The sequence below is a fragment of the Nyctibius grandis genome, chromosome Z (assembly GCF_013368605.1).
Source record: "Nyctibius grandis isolate bNycGra1 chromosome Z, bNycGra1.pri, whole genome shotgun sequence".
NCBI classification, from domain to species: domain Eukaryota; kingdom Metazoa; phylum Chordata; class Aves; order Nyctibiiformes; family Nyctibiidae; genus Nyctibius; species Nyctibius grandis.
The window spans coordinates 25,343,304-25,370,317 of NC_090695.1; the positions used below are offsets into that span (position 1 = coordinate 25,343,304).

Sequence of the window (27,014 nt, forward strand, 5' to 3'; positions counted from 1 at the left end):
AGCTTACAATAGTATCAGTGATACTTTTCAGAAATTATATTTTGTAAGTGAGAAACCAGCTATGCAATACCTTCTGCACAATTTCTAATAGATTTAGAAGTTGCAGGAGATTTGTGAACATATTCACAATAACTTCTGTTGCACCTGGGCACATTCTCAAAACTTTAAGCAACAAAAATGCTGGTAAGCCAAGAAAATAAAGAACATGACCAGGGCAGTAACATTTTCTTGAAAACAGGCTCTCGCTATCCGTGAGAAAAGTAACCTCATGCTGAGTTAGATAAAGCGAGCAGCAGTAGTGACTGCTAGATTCAACAGTCCATTCCTCATAGAAGAAATATTCCTTACTTGGAGGACTGATGGAAAGACAATGTCACCAAGCTTCACTAAAATTTAGCTACAGCGAAGCAAGCACAGTAGGCAAAAATGCCAGGATTCTAAGTATTTTAAACACTGCAAGTTATAGTCAGTCAAAAGTTACTGGTTACTAGAAACTTACTGACAATTAAAAAGCCTATGTCCAGAAAAGAAAGGCATTTCAGATGTACTTACAAGACAAAGTGGACCTTATAAGCCCATAACCATTAACTTGTTTGAAAGAAGTTTCTCCCTTATGTGCAACAGCTACCACACACTGTACTTTGTTGACTATGATAGCATGAGAACTGCTGAGAAACACTGTGTATTGATTTAAAACGCCACCAAGCTTTATGCTATAAGAGCATAGAATGAAAAAGACATTCACAGGATAAATTCTTTGGGGTGAAGGCAAGAGAGGCATGGAAAAGCACCAAAATACAAAGCTGATGAGTGCAACAGATCCCTCATTCCAGCTACATCCTACACAAGTGCGCAATGAAAATTAAGCTTAAGCAGCTGCTATGGGGGATGATGACAGAGGGCAGATTTGAGAACTTTTTCCGAAGCTGAGCTACACATGACAACAGACAAAATGTTTATGCATCTCCTGTTATTAATTTTTTTTTTTTTTTGGAGCTGTATGACTAGAATGGAAAGTTTAATTTACTCTTGAAGGGAAGGTGCAGTGGGAGATGACAACTCAGTTGAAGGCTCAGGCTCTCAGAGGAGGCTTGGTGGAAGAGGTGGCATAGGACAAGGAGGATCACCTGGTAAATATACTGCATGCAAATGTGCGATTTTCAAACCTAATTGCTTGCTTCCTCTAAGACAGGCAAGTGCACATAGTCATGTTATCAAAAAAGACCATGTCTTTGACCTCCTTTGTTTGACAATTTACTTTCATTAAATTACTTCATATTTTGTAGAGTATTTTATCAGCTAATATAAAATTGCATAATAATATTTTGTCATATTAGGATCAAATAACATATTAGACATGCAACAGACCCACTAAATGGAATATTTGACCGAGACTAGTGTTTAAATGTAACCACTGATCATAAACATGCAGGCATAGGTTTATACCTTAAAAAATTAAAAGAATAGGCACAAATACAATCCAGCAAATATGTTTTTAGCACACTAGTCTATTAGTTTTCATTTGAATAAAGCTACCTTGTACTGTGGTTTACTGGGAGTTTGGTATTCTACCTTTTCCATAGTGTATCTGAATATTTGGGGGAGGCTCTTTGTGGGGTTTGTGGGCTTTTTGGGGGGTTGTTGGGTTTTTTGGGGCCTTTTTTTTTGGTGGGGGGATGGGGTGGGGTAGGGGACAGGGGGCAGTTTGCAAGCCAGAAAACAGATAGCAATATCCTAGCTTTAGAAGGAGCATGTGGTACACATTTAACTTACACCCTAATGAGTCATAGTACAGACTGCAGTTAATCTGTTCTTTACCCACGATAAAGAACTGGCAGGATGTCACAGCTTCAGTCCTTCTAAATCAGATGTTTGCATCTGCTTCCAGCAAAACATATGACAGAATGCCAGCACGAAATACACTGAATTTTCCTCTATTCCCAGAGTCAGAGGAGCTTCTTCAAATTAGTGTCACTTTCTTAGACAAGACAGGAAAGTATTTGTAAATATACATAAGTTAGAAATGTCACCCTAGATTAGAACAAAAATGTTCCTCCCTCCCTCAGAAGATGTTGTATTCTAACTGTTATTCAAGATGGTCCTTTTACATGGAAGCAGTCTTCTAGGAAAAATGCAATAAATACTCAATTCCAGGCCATTTCAGAGAAGAACTGAAGAAATTATTTCAAAAGGAAGAAAGAACACTAAGCCTTCCCCACTTTAATCTGTTGACTAATATATTTTCATTGACTTACTGAATGGGTATTGATAATTTCTTCAATGGAGATATATATGACAGGTTTGCTAAGGGTCACCATGTCAGAGTATTCATCGATATTGAATTTCTCTTCTGGTTCAGGAACATCACATGCTGCTTGAAAAAAATTCCTGAGAGAAAATAAGACAGACTTCATTAATTGTCCCCTATAAACTCACTTGAGTTAGCCTGTATAGAAAAACCACAACCAAATCTTTGACATACATTATATTTCTTTTATTATCTGCAATCTACACTTAGTGTTTGAAGGAACCTTCTGGAGTCAACGCATTTACACGTCAATATAAATGACAGTGTTCCATCTTTCCTAGACAGCTGGTGGAAGATTGTTCTAAGGGCAAATTTTTTCCTCCTATTCAACAAAGAGTGATAACTTGGGAAATTTTAAACACTCACAGAAGTCTGTATTTAATGCTCTAGAAGTTACAAAAGGATTTCCACAGAAATACCCTCCAATTTTATGAAGGCACTTTGTAGTATGAAGTGTGCTGAGAAGAAATGATTTGAAATAGCTGCACAAAATTGCCACTTGGCCTACAAACGTTTGGATCACTGTTACTCCGAAACTGAGCTGCTTGAAGTGACAGAAAATGTGGTATTGTTTATAAATGCAAGAATCTTGAGAGGAAAAAATGCAAAGTATGGTTGAAGCATTACTTCGACATGAATAGCACAGATATGGAGAGCTGTGACCCTCTTCCCAAGACGACAAAGGGTGTCTCTCCAAGCTACAGACAGCTTCAGTGATGTGCACAGACAACCAAGAACAGCAAGATCCTCCTATCAGAGGACCACTTTGCTTTCCAAAGTGAGAGGACCTGAATTGCAGCAGCTGGGAGAAAGAGTTTTAGATGAGGCCCTACAAGGATGCTGCAGGAGCCATCCTGCCTTCACTGTGCCAGCCCTGCACTATTGAGGAAGATGCACATTTTGGTCTCAGAGGACCTTTAAATTTGGTATTAGGGACAAAAAAAAAGGGCTGCGATTCCTCAGTTTGGAGAGGAAAAGCTGAGGCATACAATCAAGTTGTACAAAATCACAGTGGTGTTGCATGAGATGGGTGCAGGATTCATTCATGAAATCCCACAATAATGGGACAAGGGGATATGCAATGAAACTGTCAGGAAAATACTAATTTCAAATAAATGAAAGGAAGCACTGCTTTAACCAACAGGTAGCAAACTTCTGAATACTGTTGCAGGAGGAGATTGTGGAGACAGATGATCTCAAAGGTTTAAGAAGGGTTTGGACAAATTCCTGCACAAGTTCATAAATACACAGTAAAAGATCTAGGCAGAGCTGGTAGCTTTTAACATAGCTAGTATTGTAATTGCAGTTGCTGGGTAAGTACAAGGGGAACAGAGAGCTAAGAGCAGCCACCTTTGGTGTCTAAGGAGGGTTCAGTTAAAGTACAGAGCACAGTCACACAAAGACTCAGTTTTGTATAAAGTTAGCTTAATTAAGAGAGATTCTTCCTTTTGTAGTGATCAAAGACGCAACTAGAGTAAGCTCTCTTTCATTAGCATTTGTTATTTTTGCTGTAACACTTTCTACTGTATTGTTTCTTCATGTTTATTTCATGCCCTTAAATACTTCAATAAACAGAATGACTAAGTTTAAGTATCTTTGTGTTCATGGTGATCTCTCAAGTAAACCCATTATATGAACAGTGCATTTGCTTTCATGAGGGGCAGACACTAAAGAGAAGTTCTGAAAGCGAGTTTGTCACAAGACTCAACAACACTTCAAGTTAATAATAGCAATCACCCAAAAAGATGGGCAATAATCCCAAAAAACTTGTGTCCCAGAGTGTAGAAAACATGCAATTTCCTATGACTGTGCAAGATGAAAGAATAAAATCTGCAGGGAATCTCTTGGCAAAGATGAAAGAATAAAAACAAAACCAGTAACTTTTCCCTGACCAATAATTTTTTTTTTTCTTAGACAAAACATTCAGCTGTCCTCCCGACCCAAAGAACAAATTATTTCTGCTGGATAATGAATCATCCCACACTGCTCTTACAATCTGTGTTTGCACTAAGGAAGTCTTACTGCAACCAAGCCAGCAGAGATGATCAGTTCTCAAAGTAATCCTCAAGAAGAAATACAACCTGTTACTCCTACTTCAACTTCCTCAGCAGTGAGAATTTCGCTATGGAAGATCACTCAACATTTTAACTCTGAGCAGGGAATTCCTATAAACAAGGAGTCCACCTGCCTTACTCATCCTAGAGGAGAGCTCTGTGCGAGGGCTTTGCGTACCTGAACTTCTGGTATGTCTGTGAGAGGTAAGTGTTCATAGATGATAGATGTTCGCTCTCTCCTTCAAAGAGTTTGTTAGAAGCAGCGTGCTGAAGGACTTTTGCCACACAACCTAGGTTCCTCCTCTGGTCAGGGTGTATCTGGCCCCCGGCTGTCATATCAATTATATCAAAACCGTCAGGAGCAACAATGGCAGGGTTCATGTAGCGATAGTACAGGAGGTTGCCGACAATCTAAAAGAAAAAAACAGGTTGAGCACTGTCTTCCATAAGAATTGCTGAGCACCCAGATTAAGATAGCTAGGTTGTTTCAGCCTAGAAGGGAGTTCCCCTCCTCCTCCCCTTCCACCATCCCTTTGCCAAGAATTGCCAAACTCCTACAGTAAATACCAGTGTTCTCAGTTCCTTAGAATGCTTAGCGTCAATAAAAACCCCCTTTGGCATTAAAAGAACAAGCTGCTGGCAGTTTGCCCTCGGAAGTCTACCTTTAATAGTTCATCTTCTGTTGCATCTGGGAATTTCTCATGGAGTGAGCTCTTCAGGACTTTGGCTATGTATCTCATTCCATAACTACATGTAGGACAGATGAAAAGGAGACATATTGGAAAGACTTAGATGAAACACAAAACAATCATTCTAGTCAGCCAAGTTATTGGCTTTTCCCCCAGCCACTTAAAACACAAAACGAGATGATAATGGAAAATACAAATGTTTCAAGTACAGGGACATGTTAGAGAGGAACAGTGGAGAAACCACTCCCTCTACTGGGGAAGTCGTTTGAGAGGCACATATCACAACCCATCTAATTTGAAAGGATCTCCATCTCTGAGTTTCAAGTAAAGCTTCGCTATGCACATGAACTGTAGCTTGGAGAATCCTAAGCCAGCACGTACGGCATCATGTTGAGAGAAGAGAATATGGACGAGAGAACTTTGTCAGTTACTGCTCGCAAACTCTGAATTGATGATTCCAGTTTATTGACCACTTCTGTGTGTGTTAATGCTTGTTCTGTGGTTACATCGTATGGCAATTTGCTGCAAAGCAAACAGATATTAAACCAGGTTAAATGTATTTGAGAATAAAATACATATTTTTTCATAAGGGCCATCAGTGAACAGAAAAAAAGTCAGACAAATACAGTTGAAGTTGACCAAGTAACAAAAGGCTCAGATGCATTAGCTTCCTTTTTTTTGGAGGTGGTCAGTTTATTTAGGTGGGGGTGCACACACTGTCATGTACCTTCACTTAATTACAAAACGCGAATCTGAATTTAAGGCATGCATCTCCACATCCAAGTCCCAACAGAGCTCCTGAAAAGCCTGGGACACTACTAACATGCTGTTATAAAACCTGGGAGAAAGGCTATAAATTCTTCCATAGCATAGTCTACTACACTTGTAAAGATTAAGTAATTGACTTTTGAAGTTCATCACCAGGAAAGTGACCCCTTTGTTGTTCAGAACAGGTTAAAGTACCTGCTTTTCAAGCACCTCTCCCCAGAAACTCTCATTGTGCTGCAGGAAGGTGGGAAGGGATGCATGAGCACAAGTGCACTTTGTCAGAGAAGGAAAGGGAGGGCGGAACTGAGGGATTCCTCAAGTATTTAAATGGTATAATATGTCCAGTTTCTTCACTCACCTGGCCTCACCAGTCTGCATTTCTAGCTGGTTTACCCATGACTTGTATACATCCACAGGACTAGTGTTGATTATGAGGGACTTGTCCTCCACGATCTCCTTCACCACCGGGGCCAAGAGCTGGCGCAGAGTGTTCTGTCCCCGAGCACCTCGATTGAAGCTGACGACCATCTTAATGACGGTGGGGTTTCCAGTAACGATATCCTGTATCTGGTCTACCTTAGAGCTGTGTCAAGAGCAGAAGAGTTCTCAGATCTGACTTACGTACACAGTTATCTGTGTTTTCAAATCCCATGCTTTTTAAATTACCCTATTTCTATGTTGAAACTTGTTTATATAGTCTATTTCTTAAGGCTTTCATATAAAACAAAGTTATAGAAACTGCTACCTGAATTCTATATGTGTTATAGTTATGTCCCTGGAACATAGTATAGTTAGTGACAGCTAATATATACCCAATTCAGGCCCAAATACCTGTTCAGCAAATACCTGTTAAGGGCATGAAATAAGCTTCTATTGTTTCAGGGTAAGCCACCACTCTCCACTTACAGAACATATATTTCCATAGAGAAAGAAAATACTTTCTCTACCCTTAAATACTCAAAGCACAAAACCAAGAAACCTTAGTGTCTATTTTTTTCAAGCAATTTTTTCATACAAAAATATTGTCCACCTTAGAAAGGTTTTTTCCCTGAATTGGAAATAGCTTGAGTTAACAAATAAGTTACCCTGAAAAACAAATTCTCTAGTAACAAAAACATGTATACAATTTTACAGCAGTTTAAAGATTAACCATCAAATTCTTTTAGGTATGAAGTATTCATTGAACTGTCTGCAACACAAATTAACTGAAGTCTTCTTGTGAGTGCACATACTTTATCTCCTCTTCTAGAGAAGTTTTGAAGAGTTTGAGAAGCAGATATTCTTCTCGTTGATTTGAGGCATAGTTGTATAGAGTGAAGATGACCGTATCCATAAACTTGGTTGATTTGTTTTGCGGCATCTGGAAAATCAGCTTCGCCAGATACGTGGGATTAGTCTACAAAAAACACAAATGGCTGAAATACTATTGTCCAGGACAAACTAGCCCCACTTGAAGTGCAACTCTCTCTACATTTCCGTTAACACAAAAGCATTTATGTTGATTCCCATATATGTCACTTTTTCACACTGGCTTTACTTCTTTTCCAAATGCATAAGAAACACTGAATAATGTACAATTAGATATGTGTGAGTAGCACCAGTAAGGATTTTATTTGTAGCCTCCGAACAATATCTCTGTGCATCAGATCTATGTATCCAATGACAATGACAATTTACCAAATGGCAATGGCTACCTACCAAGATAACATTGCATACATGTCCACTTAAGTGTTAGATGGCATCTGCCCTGGGAAGATGTAAAATTCTTCTAGAAAAACTTCAGTGAGATGAGATAAAAAGAGCACAAGAGATGCATTATATGCTGTCAGCTGCATAGCAGACAACTTCCTTTCCACCATATATCATGCGCAGTGACAGTAATTTACATGGACTAAAAGATATATGGAGGAAAACATTTCTCTTTGGCTTCAGTATGGACTGAAGTTATTCTTGAGAAAACAACAACTGTATTTCTTGCATGGTTTAAAGACAGCAAGGATTTTCTCAATTACAGGAAGTGTTAGATCATATAGATCATAGACTTTGCTGCAGTCTTCATACTAGTTTGGAAATCTTTTCATAATCTCTACTACAATCACTAAAACAAAGCAAGCAATATATTTCTAGTTTTTCTTTAGAAATTTGCTGCCATGTTAATTTTTACGTTAAGATTTACCTGTAAAAGATAGAATAAATGTTGATAAGCCTCCAGTTTTTTTCTTCTCTCTTTACTCAAACCTTTGATGCCCTGTTTGTCAACCATAACCATCTCTTCCAGCTGACTTCTGCTCTTTTTGTTAAGTTTCTTACTGTGCAGTACCACATCCTGCAGACAGATTATCAAAAGTCTAGATTATATATTCACAAAAAAGGCAAATTGGAAAAATGAACATTTTCCCCAACCATGTTAAATGCAGTATTCCTCCAAGGGCCTTTATTAGCAACTTTGTATTTTTTGCTGCTTTATTCACTAACCAGTCTTTTGAACATCTTTATCTTGTCACCAGCATGGCTTGCCAACAATGACCATCTGGGAAACCTAATCTCATGTACAGACTCATTCATCATTTAGTTAACAACGAGCAAGTTCTCAAATACGATCAGAAATCTACTCCATTCTGTCACAGAAAAGATGCTTAAAATCTGCCAAGCAATAACTATTGTCCACAAGCAGCAAAACAAAGAGTGACATTCAGTAGCAAACTGACATACCACTCAGGACAACAGAACCATCTCTACTGCAAGGTATTTTGACAAGGTTACTTAAGATGCGCAAAGAAAGTGCTTAATTTACCAGCAGTATTTTAACTAATTGAGGGTGACCAAGCACTGGCACAGGTTGCTCAGACAGGTTGTGGAGTCTCCACCCTTGGAGATATTTAAAAGCTGCCTGGACATGGCTCTGGGCAACATGCTCTGGGTGGCCCTGCTTGAGCAGGGAGCTTTGACCAGATGACCTCCAGAGGTCCTGTTCCAGCCTCAACTGTGCTGTGATTGTGTAACCCTGAGCTCCTTCAACACAGGAAAGTGCTCTGTGCATGGTACCAAGGGAGACTGAACAGAGCCTGCTGACCTGAAGAGTGATTCTGTTTTTCACCAGCAGTCCAATCTTTATATCCATTAAGTTCAAGTCCTTCTCCAGCTGTTGATTGGATCGAATTTTTGTAACCACTTCTTCCCTTAACCTTGTTACTTCTAGTTCTTCTTGAAAGTCTAAGTCACTTTGGTCCAAGAGGTAGGCAAATTTGCGCAGGACAGTCAAGGGTGGATTTTCAGCACCAACTATAGTTGAAGTAAATAGGCTTATTAGTTGACATAAGACTTAACGCTCCTAAAACCCTCAGGAAACTGATCACTGTGCAGAAAATTTTGAAACTGCAGAGAGACATTTATGCCAGTTAGAGCAATATTTTTGTCATACTGTGTAAGTACAGCCATCCAAAATAATTTCAGCTGTAAAATAATTGGTTTACAAACACTTGCACCTGTTTTTGAAGGGGAAGAGGAGACTGAAATCCCAAGTGAAAGTTTTCAAAAAAATGACTGAACACAGTAACATACTTCTCCCCAAATATACAACATTCAACTGCTACCACTTACTTAGTGTTCTGTAGTCCTCCCTGGCTTTGTTTGCTCTGAGAAATGCTTGTATCTTCACAATTTCATCATTCTGGAAGGCACAAAGGTTAGGGGAAAATAATCTAGTTATGACACGTTTCTACTTAGAAACATGCTGCAGAACATGCACCCTCTTTCCTGAGGTTCCCAAAACTGCCCATGCAGTCATATTATCCTATTTTAATGCTTCATGTTCAAAATGCAGAAAAAGGACTTACGTGATCCTTGAAGTATTGCAGCCGTTTCCTGTAAGCTCTCTTTGCTAGCCACATTTTGACCCATGACTGAATCTGAAAATTAAATAAAATTAAATAAAAAAATAACAGACACTGCACAAACTGTGTGTGTGTGTTTTAAACTTGCTTCTGACAGTCCTCGTCTGCAGGCATGCTGTTCTTACACGCTCGGGGCTGTAGATGACTGCCACTGGGCTCCTACAGTCCAGATTAATGGGCTTCGACTGAAATAGTAAGTTGAGTTCAAGGCTCTACCACCCATGTGTAGCATTATCTTTGGAAGTAGTTTTTACCTTCAAGTCTCAGCTCTCAGTTGTAAACTAGTCTCCTCCAGAGACAGGAGATCAGTATCCCATCTGTGATCTACGATCTGCTCATGACATAGTATCCCATTAGCATCTCAGAAAAGTGAACATTTTCACACAGATAGATTTGACAGCCTTTAATGAAATGATAACACACTGCCAGCTCAAATATTTTCTAATTTAGTATTATGGAAAGGGAAGCATAAGGAAATCTCTATTATGAACCATTCAAGTTCAGCAAAGTCCAACACAGAGCTTTCAAGAAGCAATTTACTTACGCTATCAGTTAAACAACTTTCAACACCATGAAAATTTCTGGAGCACAAGTCCCTCCAGTTTGTATTCCTAGTCTCTGATTCCCAGGTGGTGGACGACCAAGCCAAGGGATAAAGCATACTCAGGCCACAAAACACAGTGGGATCTTACCTTAACAACAGCAGCAACATTGCCTTGAAGCACCTTTAATCTGTCAACATAGCTTTTCCTTTGTTTGAATCCTTTCCAGAAAGCCTATTTTATAAAAGGCAGGAGACAATTATTACTAATAAGAAATGAATATTTATTAAAATCTACATATATACACTAAAAATAATTAACAGTGTTTATCTTTTACAGAAAAACTGCCGTTGTGGTAAAAAGATAACTAAGATTTAAGTAAGTTTGCCTCTATATTTTTAAGGTTCCCCAAATGCATTTCGTGTTCATTTTGACCAGTCTCAGCACAAACACGTTGTTTTCCAATGCCATTTCCTTCCCTCCCCTGAAGCCATCCTTACTTTTATCACCAGTACATCCACGTCCTTTAGTATCCCAGTCACAGGCTTCATCCCACAGAGGGAAGACCCTGCCAGCTCTTGCCCATTACATCCAAAAGTTGTCCCCTACCTATCTGGACCCTCATTGTTCTTGTCCTGGCCTCCTTCCCAAGTCTCTGGTATTCCAGAGTCACTCAAGATCATCTTGTACCACAGATAGCAGCCTCCTAATTCCCTCACTTAGCTCTCACTTTGCTAGCCCAGAAGCAAACACTTGGCAAGAAACCCAATGACAGGGATAACACAGATACTCTCACCACCTTTACCATATTTTGCTTTTCATCTCTATCCAGTCAGTGACACCAGCCTTGCCTTCTACTTGTTGTCTTTTCACAAGTCATTTATATCTTAATGCCCATAGAAAACAATCAGAGAACAACTTTATTTACCTACCTTTCTCCATATTTTTGAACCTGTTTACACACCCTGAATTCCTCAAAGAACAGTAGTCCTTTACTGGGCTCTGACACCATGCCAGAAAATGAAAAGCCAATCTCAATTACAGCTGACAGTGGTAAAGGTATTTATCATCATGTATTGTTAAATTAAGTTACTATAGATTAAAAAAACAGTTGTACATTTTTCTGTAATTTGAGGGGGGGGGGGCATTGATGGATTGTTTTTCAAGACTGGAATAAATTGCTTCTAACTGGAGGTGACTGTTTCACCTTTTAAAACCAGTGTACATGCATTTGTCAGTGTTCACACCCTCAGCAGAAAGTTTCCTTTATACTCCTTTCAGAGTTCAGCAAACTGAAGACATCCAAGAAATACTGCCAAAACCCAAGAACACCAGTGTGGCTGCCACTCCCTGCCCAGCTATGACTACATGGAGCAGAGGCAACTTCCACGTGGAGGTAGTCTAGAAAGGAATGTATTTCTTAACTCATGCTTTGCCAAGGAATTTTTGCTTCGATACTCAACAAGTATCTTCTTATCTTGTATTGTGCATAGTTAGGTGTACCACACAAAACCTGGGCACCCCAGAATAAAGCCAAGGCTCTGCGTATTTCTGAGGTCCTCCCGCTGAAGTAACTTAGAGTGCAAGTGGATATGATCCACTCTTTTAAAACTGGATATTTTCTATTTAAAAGCACAGTTACTCCAATGAGGACAAGAACATATTTGCAGATGTGGAAGTTTGACTGCTGCTGCTGAAAATAGGGAGACAGATGTATTTGAGAATTTTATCAGTAGTAGCATTCAGCCACATCACCTGTCACATGCAGAAAGGTGCCCAAGCCATGTTACCTTCTTGTTCTAGAACAATACCTGTATTTTGATGGCAGATGGTTCCTGGTTTTGAAGGTATGCTTTTCTCTCCTGATAATTTTTTCGGACTAAGAATCCCCTTGCTCGGGCTTGCAGCTGAACAATCAGATTTTCATTAGCAAGCCACAGCTGCTCTCGATTGTAATCTGCTGTAACTTGCCCAACAATGCTCTGTTAAGAGATCATGGAAAAAGGTCATTTTAAAAGCAAAAAACCTCAAGCCAAAACCATCCTGGAATTTGGTCTGTATTCACTCTATCATCTGTACAGCTTATGTTCATTCTATCCAAGACCCTCTGATTTACCCCTAGATCTTTATCAGTATGAAGGAAGAGCTACTTTGCTACCACTGAATTTTATATGAAGGGTAACTGAACTCCTTTCAAGCCTCAGTTATTCAGCTGGATACGCTACTTTGAGAGAGGTTTTTTTATACTTTAGGAGAGTTTTGCTTTCCTAATGCTTACAATTTTTTTGTAGAAGTCAGGCATCTAGAAATACTAACTGAATCAGGGAAGCTCTCTATAGAGAAGCACACTCTATATTGCTGCAGTCAGAATGTCAGAAGGAACTACACTGTGACTTGAGCTGTTTATGCAGCAGAGTAAACCTGTAACCTAAATAGGCTGCATCAGAACAAACAAATTGTGCAGAAACTTGTGTGATTTACTTTGTTCTAAGTTATATTTCATGCTAATGCAAAACCTCTACAGTAAGGGAATTGAAGTATCACACTCATCCTATTGAACTTGGAGATACAAGAACATTGTCAGATGATTAGATTTAAACATAAAACAGTGCTTCCACCTGCCCTCAAATACAAAATGAAATTCCTTGTCATAGGCCAATGCGAAGTCCAGAAAATATAAAGGGATATGAAAGCAATCAGACTTTTCTGCATTGGTGTCTGCTGGTGACCATTAAAAGGAATGCTGTAACTTCCAGTTAGGAAGTCCCTGAATTATTGTAGAACACCAGACAGGAGGCTGTGCTATCACTGTCTGCTTAGACTTAAGCTGCTGCTATTGTCAGAAGCAGATACTGAACTAAAGTGGTCTTTAGTGATATTGCCATGTCTTGCTCTCTCTCTCACAAATGTTTATGCTGCATTTGCAATAAAAGCAAACATTTCAGCAACCTACCTGGATTTCTTTACCAGTTAACCATGAAGTTTTTGGTACAGCTCCTTTAGGGGCAACACAGGTACCTTCCTCAGTTTCCACATTGTAATAGTAATCATACATGTTTTTCATTACGAGTCTAATCCACGGACTTTCATTAGAATCTAAAAGCAACACATACCATTACTACACATTTGTGCCCTGTTACACTAATAAATTGCAGCTCTCCCTACCCATTTCCCATCTCTACATTTGCTGCAAAGCCATTTTACATGCAAAGTCACTCTATATCTTGGGCCAGTTTGTAGTAAGGATGTTTTCAAAATATCTTGTTAGGTGGATCAGGATCATTCTTCTAGAACAAAACAGCTATGAGGTTAGTACAGATCCACTGCCAGCTTCTTCAAACCCTGATGTGCCAGGTTAGTGCTTGCTCCTGAAACAGCATGTGCTATGTCTTCCATCATCACTCACATAAGTGGAACTGAGACTGTGTTTATTAAAAAAAATGTTGTTCTTGTCTTCTAGCCAAATGCTGTTCTTATTGACAGCTCACACAGGACATTTCCTATATCCACATCATTGTCTTGTTTAGTGCTTTGGTAAACAAGGCTGTATCCTGACAGACAGGAAAAGTCTCATTTCCTCATGGACAAAAGGCCCCAAGGTAAAGCTGATAAGGTCAGTTGTGCAAAATGCCCTCCCAAAACTCACGTTGCAGGATGAAACATGCTCATCTACTGTAAGAAAGTGTACTACATTAACAGCAACTTTTTTTTTCCATTGTTAGCTAATCTTGGCTGCATTAGCTATGACCAGCTTGCAGCTCTAACATGACAAAACATCTCACAGTCTTGCTATGGGCAGATTCTAGCCCCAGCTTTTGCTGATACCTGCTGCTCTGGCAATGCACAGGTACCACAAATGGGCTACGGACACTGGCAGAGCCTGGGTTGGTCTTTGACAGTAACCTGAAGTGTGCAGGCTAACCCTTCTCTGCATCTGCTAACAGAAAAAAAAAAACAAAACCAGAGACTAATATGGTTTTCTGAGAGGATGGACTGGTCTGTTGACAGTCACAGAGTAGCTGCCCTAAATTCACTCAGAGGCTAGTCTGGGATTCTAGAAAGTCTGAGCTAGACTCTGGAAATAGCTAGACTTGTTTCTCAGCACGTACTGTGGTCTGGATGATGTGTACAACAGTTCAGCAACATGTAAAAAGCACTTGGGTAAGCATAACATTTCTCAAAACATTTAAAACCAGCAACTGTCTTCCTCAGTTTACAGTGATTTTAAGGTAAGCCTTCTGTGCTAGTTTTCCAGTTGCCTCAGTGATACGGACACATGGAACTGTCCTATTCAGGAAGGGCTTTACCTTCTCTAGTTTTCAGGTTCTTGGCTTCGGAGAGGTTCCTGAAGTAGGTTTCAGCACACTCAGGAATGACTCGTAATCCAAACTTGGACTGCAGTATCATCAGGATTGGCTGTGAATCGCCCTTCTCCAAGCTCTTGTTAATCATTGATGTTCCAACAGCCACTAAGGTAAAATAATGACATAGAAAATTAAGTGGTTTATACTCACCCACAACTCTAGCCTCCAGCAACTTTGATGATGGACTTCTAAGGCTGGCACACACAGACAGCGTTACATACACAGCAATTCAGTGCTTCACCCATTTGCAGCCTCCTTCATGCTTGTAAGGACAAGTATTTCAGAGAACAGCAAGCTTGTTAGATGGAAGGCATGCACTCCGCCCAGGCTGGGATGCAGCCACAGCACAACTGAGAGTGGTGTGAGGGCATAGCTGCTCCCCCATCAAGTGACACACCAGATGACACCAGGGCAGGTGTTGAGGATGGCATGTACCCCCCCCTCCCCCCACTCAGCCTGCCCTAATAGACAGGCCATTATCTGCTGATCACTTGAGAGCCTTCTAGAGATACATGAAGTCATTAAGTTACAAGCTATAAACCTTAACATTCACTTTTACTGTACAAAATGGGAATACAAACTGATTGCCTTGAGCAAAATCTTGCAACACTAACAGCATCCTAGTCAGGACCCTGAAGCAACCCTTTCTTGTACTTACCCCCTGGGACTTTATTTAAAGCTGATGCAGAAAATTCACGTCCTTGAGTTTGCCAGAGATGCAGCTTTTTCTTTCGGGGCAGATAGAAGTGCCCTGAGAGGTGATGCTGTGAAGCATGTTCAAACTTTGAGGTTATGTGATGTTACCTATACTCTGATTCAGGACTTCCTAAGTGTCCTTTGCTTTGTGCAGGTCCCACCATCACCAGATGAACTGATACCACCATACCTGACAGCATGTAGCAGCACATACCACTTCAAAGTGCCTTGCACACTAGAGGTATATGTTTGTTTAGAAATGGCTGCTCTGGTCTTTGATGGTGTTCCTTCACATCCACATTCAAGATGCATGCACAGAGGAACAAGTGAATAGACATATGGCTAGAACACATACATTACATACTGGCTTAAGTGAACCTGGCTACCTTTGCATCCCATAGCTGGGCTTCACACTGCAACACCAAACACTTGTGTATATACGCTTGTGTATATCCAGAACAAGACAAAAAAAAAAAAACCATCCCTCCCCACACTCAGTGCTCTGCTTACAGAGAGCTGACCCAAAGGTGCTCAGTAGCAGGAGCCTACACACAGGCAGCACTGCATTAGACTGAGGAGAGCATTTCAACAAGAGAGAGTTTTTCTTTGTGGTTAGTTTGATTATGGTGGAATGGGTAGCTTTGGCTAGACAGCAACAGATCAATCCCCAAATACATTGGCAGTCAGCTGAGAAACAAAGTGAACGCACAACACCACACCACCACCATCTGGATTTCTACCAGGTAGCATCCTGCTATTTTTCTGTGCTTTGAAACAGACCCCTGCCAAGCACACACGTGCTCCCCACGAGACTGGAGATGACTTTGTACCACAGGTGTGTTGCTGTGATGCTCAGACATCCAGCCTCAGCAGTGAGGAAGCAGGACAAACTGGGAAGCTACACATTACCAGCTTGCCGCTGCTGGCCCAGGTGGCTCTGGGGGCTCAGCCCTACTCATACAGTCTCATGTGCCTCATCAACTCTGGTCACCAGTATTTGAATGCTTTTCTGCCTCCTTTTCACCCTGTAGTTATGGGTGCTGGAAGCTATTGTTATAAAGACAAAAGAACACACAACCTAACTAAGAGTTATTTCTGTAGGTCCCCTGCTGCCTGTCTTTTTCTCATATTTTAGTTAATTATGCCCCTATTTTTGAAGGAAAATGCAAGAAAAATGTTTAGTAGGGAAAAACCACAAATCAAAAGAAATTATTCATTTCCATTGAAGTGCTAGCAATTAATTCTGTGGCTGTTGCTCTAAAGAAGGGCCATGTGAACCCTGTAAAATCATAAGCTAAATGGAGCTTAGCCATCCTCAGCTGCAGAGAACTGTGGGCTCCAGCCAGTACTGGGATGCCAGTACCAGATCAGTGCTGTGAAGGGCTCTTTTCTCCACCCATCCTTCCTTCAAACAGCTACAATATACAAAGATGCAACTGTCTGGTGTGATAAGTCTTAACTCTCAACAGGGCCAAAGATCAGCTTTTTCCTATAACATGGACTCTTTCATGACAGATCCTGCTTTGACAAATAGACCTTCCTGTGCAAGACTAAGGTCAGTATTGGTGTCTATTCCTGAAGGCTATACAGCCGACATTTGGCCAGTCTCATTTTGTCCTCCACTTAGATAAGGAGTACAATGGCTGAACTGCTTCAAGAAGAGAAGCAAGGTGATGCAAACTGCACAGCAAACACCACAAAAAATTAGGAAGCGCATCAGCATTTACTGAACACGTCTTCCTAAATGAAGATGCAAGATAGAGTCTTTACTGACAGGGAAAACAGTTTGTAAAAGCCTTTTAAAATTTTAATACTGTAGCATTTGATATTTATATAAGGCATAAAAATTAGTTTGGAAGAGATCAAGATTGTTTCAGTGCAGCTGTCAGTACCTTCTCATTTTACTGCTTGTTTTATTGCCATTACTGCAGCAATCTCAAAAATACTCCATGTTCTGACTGAAAAAATATATCTTTGACTGCCTTGCAAAGTTTTGTAGTGGGATGTGGGGGTTGTTTGCCTTTCAAAAATAGTGTCTCTGAGGTAGATTAAAATAAACGTTCATTTCCAAGTTGTAATCAAGCTGAACTTTAAGTTTAGACTACATGAACACAACATGCAAACTTCCTGGGACAGGATGTGTTTGTTATAGGAAGTATCAGGTTCTGTGCCATGGGGAAATTTTAAATCTCAGTTTTTAGCTGCAAAACCTTAGAGCTCTTCTAAAGAATGTGCTGTGCTGACACTGCTTCTTCTCAACCCAGAGGGCAGAGTACAGGAGATTAGTAGTTATTTCCACAAGTGACTTGTTAAAACAGTTCTACTAATCATACTTGATCATGGAAAGCTGTGTGTTTACTACAAACACAGGTTATATGAAAAGATTTTACTACAACAACTAGCTAGTGGATGGAGCAGTGGCCTATCATTAGCAACATTGTGTGGTATAAGTATATGGATAATGCTGTGCTAATTTCTGCGTGCCATTTATGAGATATATTCTTAAGGCTTTACACTAGTGGACACAAACTAGTGGAGGATGTTTTCAAGTCACTCTATGCATTTCTTTCCCTTCTCTGCGCTCAGATGTTTCCTTATGCCTCTGGGTGGCATTGATGGGAAGCCATTTTTGTCTACAAAAGGTGTCAATGCTCCTGAGTGCAAGAGCTCAGTTGGGACAATGTGTGTGCATCTGACCCTGTCTCAGAAAACACAGGTGCTTTTCACTACAGATGCGTGACCTACGACAATACTTCCAAGTGTCTTCAGTGTATCTGACTGGTTACATTAAGACTGTACTAATAGATTAAATCACTTCTAAAGTAACCGTAACGCTAAATGCAATGGTTGTGTAGCAGTGATAGAAGATTTTATAATAGCTAGCTGCACGTTTCTTCTACCCACAACTTCCCGAGCACTAACTACTGACATAGACTGCCTGTAAGTACACAGGCTGCCACACTGCGCTAACGAAGTCTGAGTGCTTCGCTGCAGGAATGCACCGACTTCAGCAGTTGTATTCACAAGCTCTTAGGGTGCAAAAGAAGGCAACACTGACTCACCCGAAGCCAAGTCAAGCAGAAGGTGAACCAGTACACAATGCCAAGCTAACAGCCTCGGCTGGCCTGTGCTGGCCCCAGGCAGGAGTGGGTAGGGATGCCACCATGCTCTCCAGTGTGCCCAGCACACCCAGCTACACTTGCTTCTATGTTACTTGCCAAAGTTTATTACATACTATGAATATTTTTCTAAAATTATTATATTCAATCCAAACTTTGACAGAAGGTATTGAGCGTATCCAGTACACAATTCTCTGACAGGATCAGCCTCAGCATTTTTCCTAGATTCCCTCCTCTTTACAGACTGAAAGAGCGTGTCCTTCTCCAAAAAGCCCAACTCCTCTTTTTACACTACTTTTACAGTTAATATGTTCCTAATTTTCGTTTCTTAGCACTTAATAAGACATTATAATGAAAGACAAGTAAGCAAATTTGTAAACATAAGAATTTGCTCTTGCAACATGCATCAAGATTTTAGTCTTATATAAGCAAAATAAAAATAAGCTCCTGAACAGTATATCCCTTCTCATTCACATATCCTTCTGTTTCGCCAGCTATGTGAAGATACACTGACACTAGAAATCTTCGTCATGATGTTAACCTGTATAACAAAATCCACTAAATTATTAGCCAAGACTAATGGATTACCACTTTAGATAAAACCAACAACATCCCTGGAGAGCTAAGTCACCCTAATTTCAGTATGACAAGGAACATGCATTAATTTATTTTGATGTATTTAAAGGGCTGCCACACTTCTCTGAAGTGGAAAAAAATAAATTACCAATTTCAGTTTTTTCCAAAACTAAGAAAAACAAGAGCAATACAGATGCAGGTTAATGCTTACAGATTGCAGCTTCTTTTATATTGTTATTGGCATCACTGATTCCTTTCTGTATTTCATCCAGCCACAGAAGTGCTGATTCATCTTGGGATTCCTGGAAAAAGGATAGAAAAAACTGAATTATAACAGAAGTTGTCTGAACATACTGATAGAGCTCTGATATACAGTCTCCTCCTGCAAAGCCCTTGGATGCTAAAAAGAATTTGACTGCTTAAAATCAACAATAAAACATGTTCATATTCTATCTACTGACTTAATAAACTCCTGTTCAAATACAAACCTCCAAAAATTTTCATGTATAGAAGACACCTAAATCAAAAATTTTAAGTGAAGCTAGAAACATTTTCATCTCCATGATACGAAGGCAAAGTAATCTGAATGTCAAATAAAACCACACATTATCAGGCAGCACTGTGACAGTAGCATAAAGAGCACAAAGAAGACGACTGCGGGAAGTTGGCTTTCTTTCAGAATCCCTTATTTGGAGTACACCTGAGTACACATTACATTAGAAAATAACAGCAAAAGCTGACAGCTCAGGTTTAGTAATGATGACTTAGTTCAGGTGGCAAATGTTTCAGGAATTAAGCAGTAGAGTAGGTCTCACTCTTCCTACAGGCTAACACAGCATGGCATTACACCCAAGTTAAAACAGAAGGTGCAGGAAAGCGCACTCAGCACCCCCACTAACCAACCCTGCTCCGGCTGCCCAGTTTCATGGGTGAACCAACACTTCTAGCTGAGAAAATAGGGTTTTGGAGCTAAAGTGACATTTAAAATCTAACCCAGTAGGAGGAGGAACAAAATTCATTCTAAAGAGGAAATAGGAGTGCCATGTCTGTAATAGACTAATGATGAGAGAAACTGGAATGTATTGATTCGATAAAGATCTAGAAGTATATACACACAAATATTCCAGGAAGAAACACCCCAGAAACTCTCTCAAGCTAAAACAGTGTGGACAAAGAAACAGCTTTGCAATGAATATCCCTGATTTTGCATCCAAAAAACCAGGCCAAAAATCCAATAAACCTGTTATCTGCAGAAATTACAAAGAAAAAACAGGGTAAAAAACCCTGAAGACTCTTCAGTTTGCATCATGTATGTAAACAAGGTAGAAGAATATCTAAATTAAATCAAGTAATGTCAGGTGATTGCATTACAGTGGACACACACCACGATCTTTTGTAACAAGAAAGTCAGAGTTAACATTTGAGAGAGCGTACACTAAATTCCCAAACTACAGCTGACCATTTTGAGAAAAGGATTGAGAAACTGAAAAGAATTCCTTATCTGGTGCCCAGCTTTCACACACTAAATACAAGAACGGACACAAATACTGCTCTGGAGCCAAGTATAGCTTATGCTGAGCCTCGCTGAAGCAAGCTGTTGTTATTTGGCATTCAAGAAAAAAAAAAAAGCCAGGCAGAGAAAAAGGAAGGGATCAACAAAACAGCAGATGAAAATACAGGAAAGGTTTTAGAGGTTGCAGGCTGTGGAGGGTGGGAACTATCTGAGCAGAGCCAGCAGCTGGATCGAAGGAGCGCAGACAGCTAACAGTGGGTAGGGAGGTAGAAGGCAAAGAGCACAATTTTCTTAAGGCACATTTGTATGTGTAGCTCGCTCTCACCTATGCATTTGCTAAACAGAGATACCACACTCCTCTCCAAGCCTGGCTTCTTCCTGGAGAAGGGTACAGAGTTCAGCGGCATTTTGGTCTGTGGATGAGACCCTTAAGGATTTACTAGGCACACCCTTTGATTTTTCCAGAAAACACCTTTTTACCTCAAATACCTGGATGTACAAATTCCAGTAGAACCCGCCACATCAGCTTCAGGCTCGTGGTAAATTGAGAGTTAAATTGCTGCTGTAAAGCAATTTTATCTCTGTGTTGGGCAGAGGCTGAAACTGAGTCATGTGTGCATATTTGGATACGTCACACCCTCTTGCTGCAGTAGACAAAGAACAAACTAGCTCCTTGCCATAAACCTCATGCCTACAGGATGCTTCTGGGGGACAGATCAATCATCCTTTAGTCCCTTACAGAGGAGGAAAAAGTCCTCCACAAAATGCCACCTGAGATGAACTAGAACAGCATCGTTGTCTGGCTAGCTGGATTTCACATACTACAATGAAGATACTGGTTTTTGCTGGACTGCTCTCTCTTACCTCCAGTCTTTTCACAACAGGTGAGTCCTCCTTTCTGTATCTATTCTACATTTTAGTCAATAACATGGGCTTTTTTTTATAATGTTGGCACTTCGCCAGCTTAAACATGTTCTGCATGCATCATTACAAAAACTATGTTCTAGGAAGTCTCATTTAAGGCAGATTTTTATTCTTCCATTTCAGAGACACCTTACCTCCCACCAGTCACTTTTTATAAGGGATTTTATTTAAGGGATCTTTCTGCGCTTACTGAAGGCACATTTGTCTCTAATACTTCTAAAGTTATATGACAATCTTAAACCTGCAGAATCATGTTATTTCTGCTTTAAAATGTTCAACAGAATTACAGCTTCACAGAGGGTGCTATTAGAAGGAAATGCTCAGATAACTATTGTGACAAAAATAACCAAAGGAAATGATCAAATAATAATTCCTCACTAGAATTAAAGCTGTTTTCAAACCAAGTTCATTTTTAAAAGCTATGTTATATGTATACTATATATATATATGCACGTGCACACACATATATATATCTTTTAAAGAGGGACTAAAATTCATTTTCTGCACTGACCATCCAGAAAATTACTAAATGCGATGTTGTCTACTAATTATTTCAAAACATTCTACCATAAGTCTGCCAGTGAGCATTGATAAAACTGTTTTCCATATATTCCAGTATGGAAGGGTAAAAGAAAAACCCACAGGTTTTAATCCAAATTTGAGTTTGCTTCTGAATTTCAGTTTCAAGATGCTGCTCTAAGATTTACACCAAGTCTTTCTGCATTAAACACAGCTAAGAAAATTTTTAAATTACAACATTAATTGCACAACTCTTTATTCTGCAAAATCTATTTTGCAACACATGGTTTTAGAAAGTATTTTGAACACATTTGTATTTCATCTGGAAATGTCAACGTCTCTACAAATTTCTCTACTGAAGACCAAGGAAGACGCATTAATAAAAGTGGCATCATTAGCTTTGCCCACATGCTAATGATATTTACTCACTGAAAATTTTCCTGCTGCATGAAAAGTTTTATTCACTTACCAATAAATTTGATCTAATATGAGCCTAAGCATTTGTTTTTGGTTCTCAAGACTAACTTGTCCTTCCTCACATATGAGAAGCTGAAAATATCTGGTTTGCTTTAATCAGATGCTGAAGAATAACATTAATTTGATACGTGAGACAAAAAAATTGAGAGTTGTTTCAATTTTCTAACTTGAAATTTTCAGCCTGTGTTAGGCAAGACAGCACTTTTTGCATCTTTTGTAGTCATGCATTTCATCTATGAAGTGACAAGGATAGTACCGCTGTTTGCTTTGGAAAGTCTGATGATAAAGCCTAGACCAAGGCTGCTGCTTATATGATGAATTACCAACATTGCTGCTACTGGGAAAAACCCTCTACAGTTGATAAACATTGCACAAATGTCTGATATTTTTTGCCAAAGACTACTGAAAACATGCAAAATGCAGAAAGATCAGCTTAACACTAAATTCATGCTAAATTTTCAAAAGTCTGGGTGCAAGACAACGAAGTGAAGATTGTCCTTGAGTACATTTGATATGAACACCTAAACTAAAGGAGAATGCCACCAAATCTTTTGAACATATATTGCTTTTCAAATGGAGATGTTTACCTTTCTCTATACCTGAAGGTGAATTATGTTGCTAATCCAGTAGTTCGCCCTTTTTAACAATTTTAACTTTTTTTTTAAGCTTCAAAATTTTCACTGAATGGCTCTACAATTAAAACCGTGTCTCTTATCAAGACTTTCCGTGGAATTGCAGCAAGAGACTACGATTACATCCCCCCTTATGCTATAGAAGGAGAGGCAACAACCATTCATATCAGAGAACACAAATGCTCTTCAAAAAAGTCAAATGACTCTGCTTTAACAGAAGTGAACAACACCACTCTGGAGTACCTGACCAGTTCTCTGAGCACCAAGCTAATACCTGCTGTCTACCTCAGTGCTGTTTTATTGGGTGTACCATCTAATGCTATCATTTTGTGGATGCTGCTCTTCAGGATCCGGTCTGTGTGCACTGCCATCCTCTACACAAACTTGGCGGTTTCAGATCTTCTCTTCTGCATCATGCTGCCCTTCAAAATAGCGTACCACATCAACGGGAACAACTGGATTTTTGGAGAAATGATGTGTCGAACTACCACTGCTGTGTTTTATGGCAACATGTACTGCTCCATTCTGCTGCTCACGTGCATCAGCGTCAGCCGCTACGTGGCCATCGTTCACCCCTTCACCTACAAGAGCCTGCCAAAACGTGCCTATGCCATCGCAGTCTGCGCTACCGTGTGGACCATTGTCTTCTTGTACATGCTCCCACTTTGCATAATGCAGCAAAGCTATTATGTGAAACAACTGGACATTTATACCTGCCATGATGTGCACAATGCCTGTGAAACAATATCTTCCTTCCAGTTCTACTACTATGTTTCTTTAGCGATCTTTGGGTTTTTAATACCTCTTGCAACCATTGTTTTCTGCTATGTCTCAATTATACAAACACTCAAGACTCATGAATGGTTCTGGTACGTTAAAGTCAGTCTATTGATCCTTACCATCTTTGCTATTTGCTTTGTGCCAAGCAATATTATCCTTATTATCCATCACATCAACTATTACTACTACAACATAGATGGGTTGTATTCTTTTTATCTAATTGCTTTATGCCTTAGCAGCTTAAACAGTTGTCTTGATCCTTTCCTTTATTTTCTGATGTCGAAAATTAGAAGTCAGTCTAATATTTATCTAACAATGGTTAAAATATCCAGGGAAAAATGAATTTAGTTCTATATTAATATTATTGGAATTATGATTTTGTATAGTATTAACCCAGGCAGCAAACCTCAGGTTCAGCAATTAAACTTAAGATTAAAAATTGTTAAACAATCTCAGTAAAATTTACTTCCTTCCACACACAACACAAGGAATATCTCCAGAAATATACTCCTCCAGCTCTATAATTTTATCACATGTATTGCAACATCTGATGTACCTAGATTCTGGGAAGTGGCTCCACACCTCCATTTCCTTCTGAGAAGATCACTTTCATGGCCACAGAGAAGAAACCAGAATATCAGTCACCACAGCCTCTGAACACCAGAAGAGGAATCAATGTCTGAACAGCACTTTTAGGCCCATTCATGATTTCCAAATACTTCAAATTTGCTCTCAGCCCACAATCACTGCAGGAACAGTGATGTGAAAACAAGTTTTTGGCCCAGTGGAAATGGGAACATGTAAAAGCACTTTCTATGTGCCCGGGAGCTGTCGAGCTTTGCAGAAGCTCCCTGTCACACAGCCAAGAGCAAATACTGCCCTGGATGTTGGAAATCAAGAGCCAGAGCCCCCGTAGGTCCAAGGAGCAGTAAATCTACAGCCGTAGACACAGAGCCTGACACTTCCAAGGCAGCATCTCCTATGAGGCTGCTGAACCAGCTTTGCACTGGAGACTTGTTCTTCCACTTCGTCAGCGCCTGCACTCCTCTAGTCCATGAGGATTGCTGGGAGCTAACCCTTATCAGTGTGAATCCAGGCATATATTATTCTTGCTTGGTAAGCAAAATGGGGAAACTGTTTTGTAGTATTCTCTATTTCCACATCCTCACAGAAAATACCTACAGTGTTACAAATTCTGAGGCTAATTATGATTGATTGTCCACATTAATGAAGCAAAGGGTCAGCTTTTACATTTACAGAAACTCGAAAGCTACAATACTGACTACGTTCCTACAAAATGAGCTCAGCGGTTGGCGCTTGTATTTGTAAATGTAGCATGTAAGATAGTGATGAGAAAAAATGTTTTACATCAGTTTGATAACAGTATTGTAAAAAATTTTACTTAAATAAAATCGTTTGCACTGGACAATGTCTTCAAGGAATTTGCAGTCTGGTAAGACTCCCCCTCGTCAATTTCTTCTGGCTCCTAATTTGTTTTTAATCATGCCATTCCCTCAACATGCACAAGAACAGATTTTAAAGATAACTTTAAAATAATCCAGACATTATACAACTACTGTAAATATAAAAATGTGAACCTAACTGTAAAACCTGTGTGCTTGTCACTCAAACCATAAAATAACAGAGGAACCATTTCAGAGTTTGGCACATCTGTTCAACTTTTCAGGTATCCATAATACACCCCCTAAATACAGGCTCTCTCTTCACTGGGACCTGAATACACTTGGTTTGAAATGGCCTTGAGAACTGTTAGAAACTGTGGTTTAAGACGACAGGAATAAATAAATTCCACGTTTGCATTTTCAATTTCAAGCAAGGAACAAGTAGGTGTGATCTCAGATTAAGACCTGTAACAGGTACTGGGAGATTTGGGTGCAGACTCCACTTCCCCAAAGCCACCACAGTTACTGGGATGTGACAGCAGGCTGGTTAGAATAAGCAAGCAAGTTTGACCCATATGTTTTTCCGGATGCTGAGGAACACAGGAAGTTCACAGGCAGACCTATCTGATCCTTGTAAATCAAATACTTCCTTTTACCACAGCTCACTCTTACAACATGCGAAATACAATTAAAGGCAGATCTGCTTTATAAACAGGGCTCAGAAAAAGTGAGGAATAGACAGACCGTAGACATTGCAGTATCTTTTCAATTTAGTTTGGTGTTTTTTTTTTTTTAAGGAACATTCAATCTAAATCATATCTTTAGGTAAAGAATGGTGAAGGGTGTGTGATTGACCAGCATAGAGAGTAAGTCAGATTAATGCATCTGAGTATTTCTTTTGGGAGCACATATAGAAGTGTTTTGCTCTCTTCCTAAACAGGAGTGTTGCTCCTGTTTACAGAGGAGGTGTTTTAAGTAGTTGTCAAAGGTCCACAAAAACAAAATATCTCAGGAGAGAAAGGCCAGCAGAAGTCTCTAGGAACATCACAAATTTTCGAACAAGAAGACTTCAAAGAGATTGCACAATTTTTGTTCCAAAACTTGAAGACACCCGTCTGTTTCCTACCAGCACATTCACAGAGGGACAGTAGCAGGCACCAGGTTTGCACCCAGGGAGCGCAGCAGCAGCTGGCAGGAGCCGGAGCAGGGTTGCTGTGTGCTGGCACGTGGGCATCTGTGGGCTGTAGATCTCTGCCTCAGGGACATCCCAGCTTGCTACGCATGCACAAAGGGTCTGGCATGTCCGGGGCCAGCACCACACAGCCACCACCTTCATGGACACTCTCTGCACACAAATACCAATCCTGGCCCTTCCAGGACAGGTAAAGTAGTCAGCATGAACTAAAACCTCCCCAGCACACATGGCAAGGGAGGAGGCTTTCCAGGATCCAGGGCTCAGTGAAGCCAGCCCTTACCTGGGAACCCAAGCAAGAAATTGAGATGTGCAAACGCCTTTTGAAACTTCTGACAGTGGATTGTGGAAACACACTGTTTCACAGCAGGTATCACAGGTGAGGTGGCAAGACAGCTGGAAGATATTTCTACAAGCCAAAGTTCAGGGACTTTCTCCAGCTGACTGTATTTCTTCAGGAATGCGTTATGTGAATTTTAAGCGTCTTTTCCAAACACTGGACATTTTAAGTGCTGTGCTAGTAGCTTTAGCTAATCTTGTGTTCAGTCACATCCTGCAAGCTGGT

The 27,014-nt window shown here is 40.0% G+C and overlaps 2 protein-coding genes across 2 annotated transcripts in view; one reads left to right on the forward strand and one right to left on the reverse strand.

Annotated features, from left to right (window-relative positions):
* The window catches only part of IQGAP2 (IQ motif containing GTPase activating protein 2), a 136,611-nt gene that overhangs the window by 9,294 nt on the left and 100,303 nt on the right, over positions 1-27,014 (reverse strand). The window contains exons 16-30 of the mRNA XM_068422192.1: positions 19,221-19,311; positions 14,562-14,723; positions 13,208-13,350; positions 12,066-12,236; positions 10,405-10,488; positions 9,656-9,727; positions 9,420-9,489; positions 8,893-9,101; positions 7,996-8,145; positions 7,052-7,215; positions 6,178-6,402; positions 5,433-5,573; positions 5,025-5,109; positions 4,541-4,773; positions 2,256-2,388 (exon numbers count right to left, since the gene is read on the reverse strand). Of these exons, the coding sequence (XP_068278293.1) occupies positions 2,256-2,388; positions 4,541-4,773; positions 5,025-5,109; positions 5,433-5,573; positions 6,178-6,402; positions 7,052-7,215; positions 7,996-8,145; positions 8,893-9,101; positions 9,420-9,489; positions 9,656-9,727; positions 10,405-10,488; positions 12,066-12,236; positions 13,208-13,350; positions 14,562-14,723; positions 19,221-19,311 (2,133 nt within the window). The remainder of the gene's footprint in view (positions 1-2,255; positions 2,389-4,540; positions 4,774-5,024; positions 5,110-5,432; positions 5,574-6,177; positions 6,403-7,051; positions 7,216-7,995; positions 8,146-8,892; positions 9,102-9,419; positions 9,490-9,655; positions 9,728-10,404; positions 10,489-12,065; positions 12,237-13,207; positions 13,351-14,561; positions 14,724-19,220; positions 19,312-27,014) is intronic.
* On the forward strand, positions 21,190-25,200 carry F2RL2 (coagulation factor II thrombin receptor like 2). The gene is made up of 2 exons (XM_068422193.1): positions 21,190-21,406; positions 23,109-25,200. Exons 1-2 carry the CDS (start codon positions 21,349-21,351, stop codon positions 24,194-24,196), a joined length of 1,146 nt encoding a protein of 381 aa, XP_068278294.1. The 5' UTR covers positions 21,190-21,348; the 3' UTR covers positions 24,197-25,200.

What these genes read in the sequence shown, in the direction of transcription:
- F2RL2 (XM_068422193.1), top strand. Translation starts at nt 21,349, where the DNA reads ATGAAGATACTGGTTTTTGCTGGACTGCTCTCTCTTACCTCCAGTCTT. An exon ending in CTCCAGTCTTTTCACAACAG is followed by an intron (nt 21,407 to 23,108) that starts GTGAGTCCTCCT and finishes TTTTTTTTTAAG; the next exon opens with CTTCAAAATTTTCACTGAAT.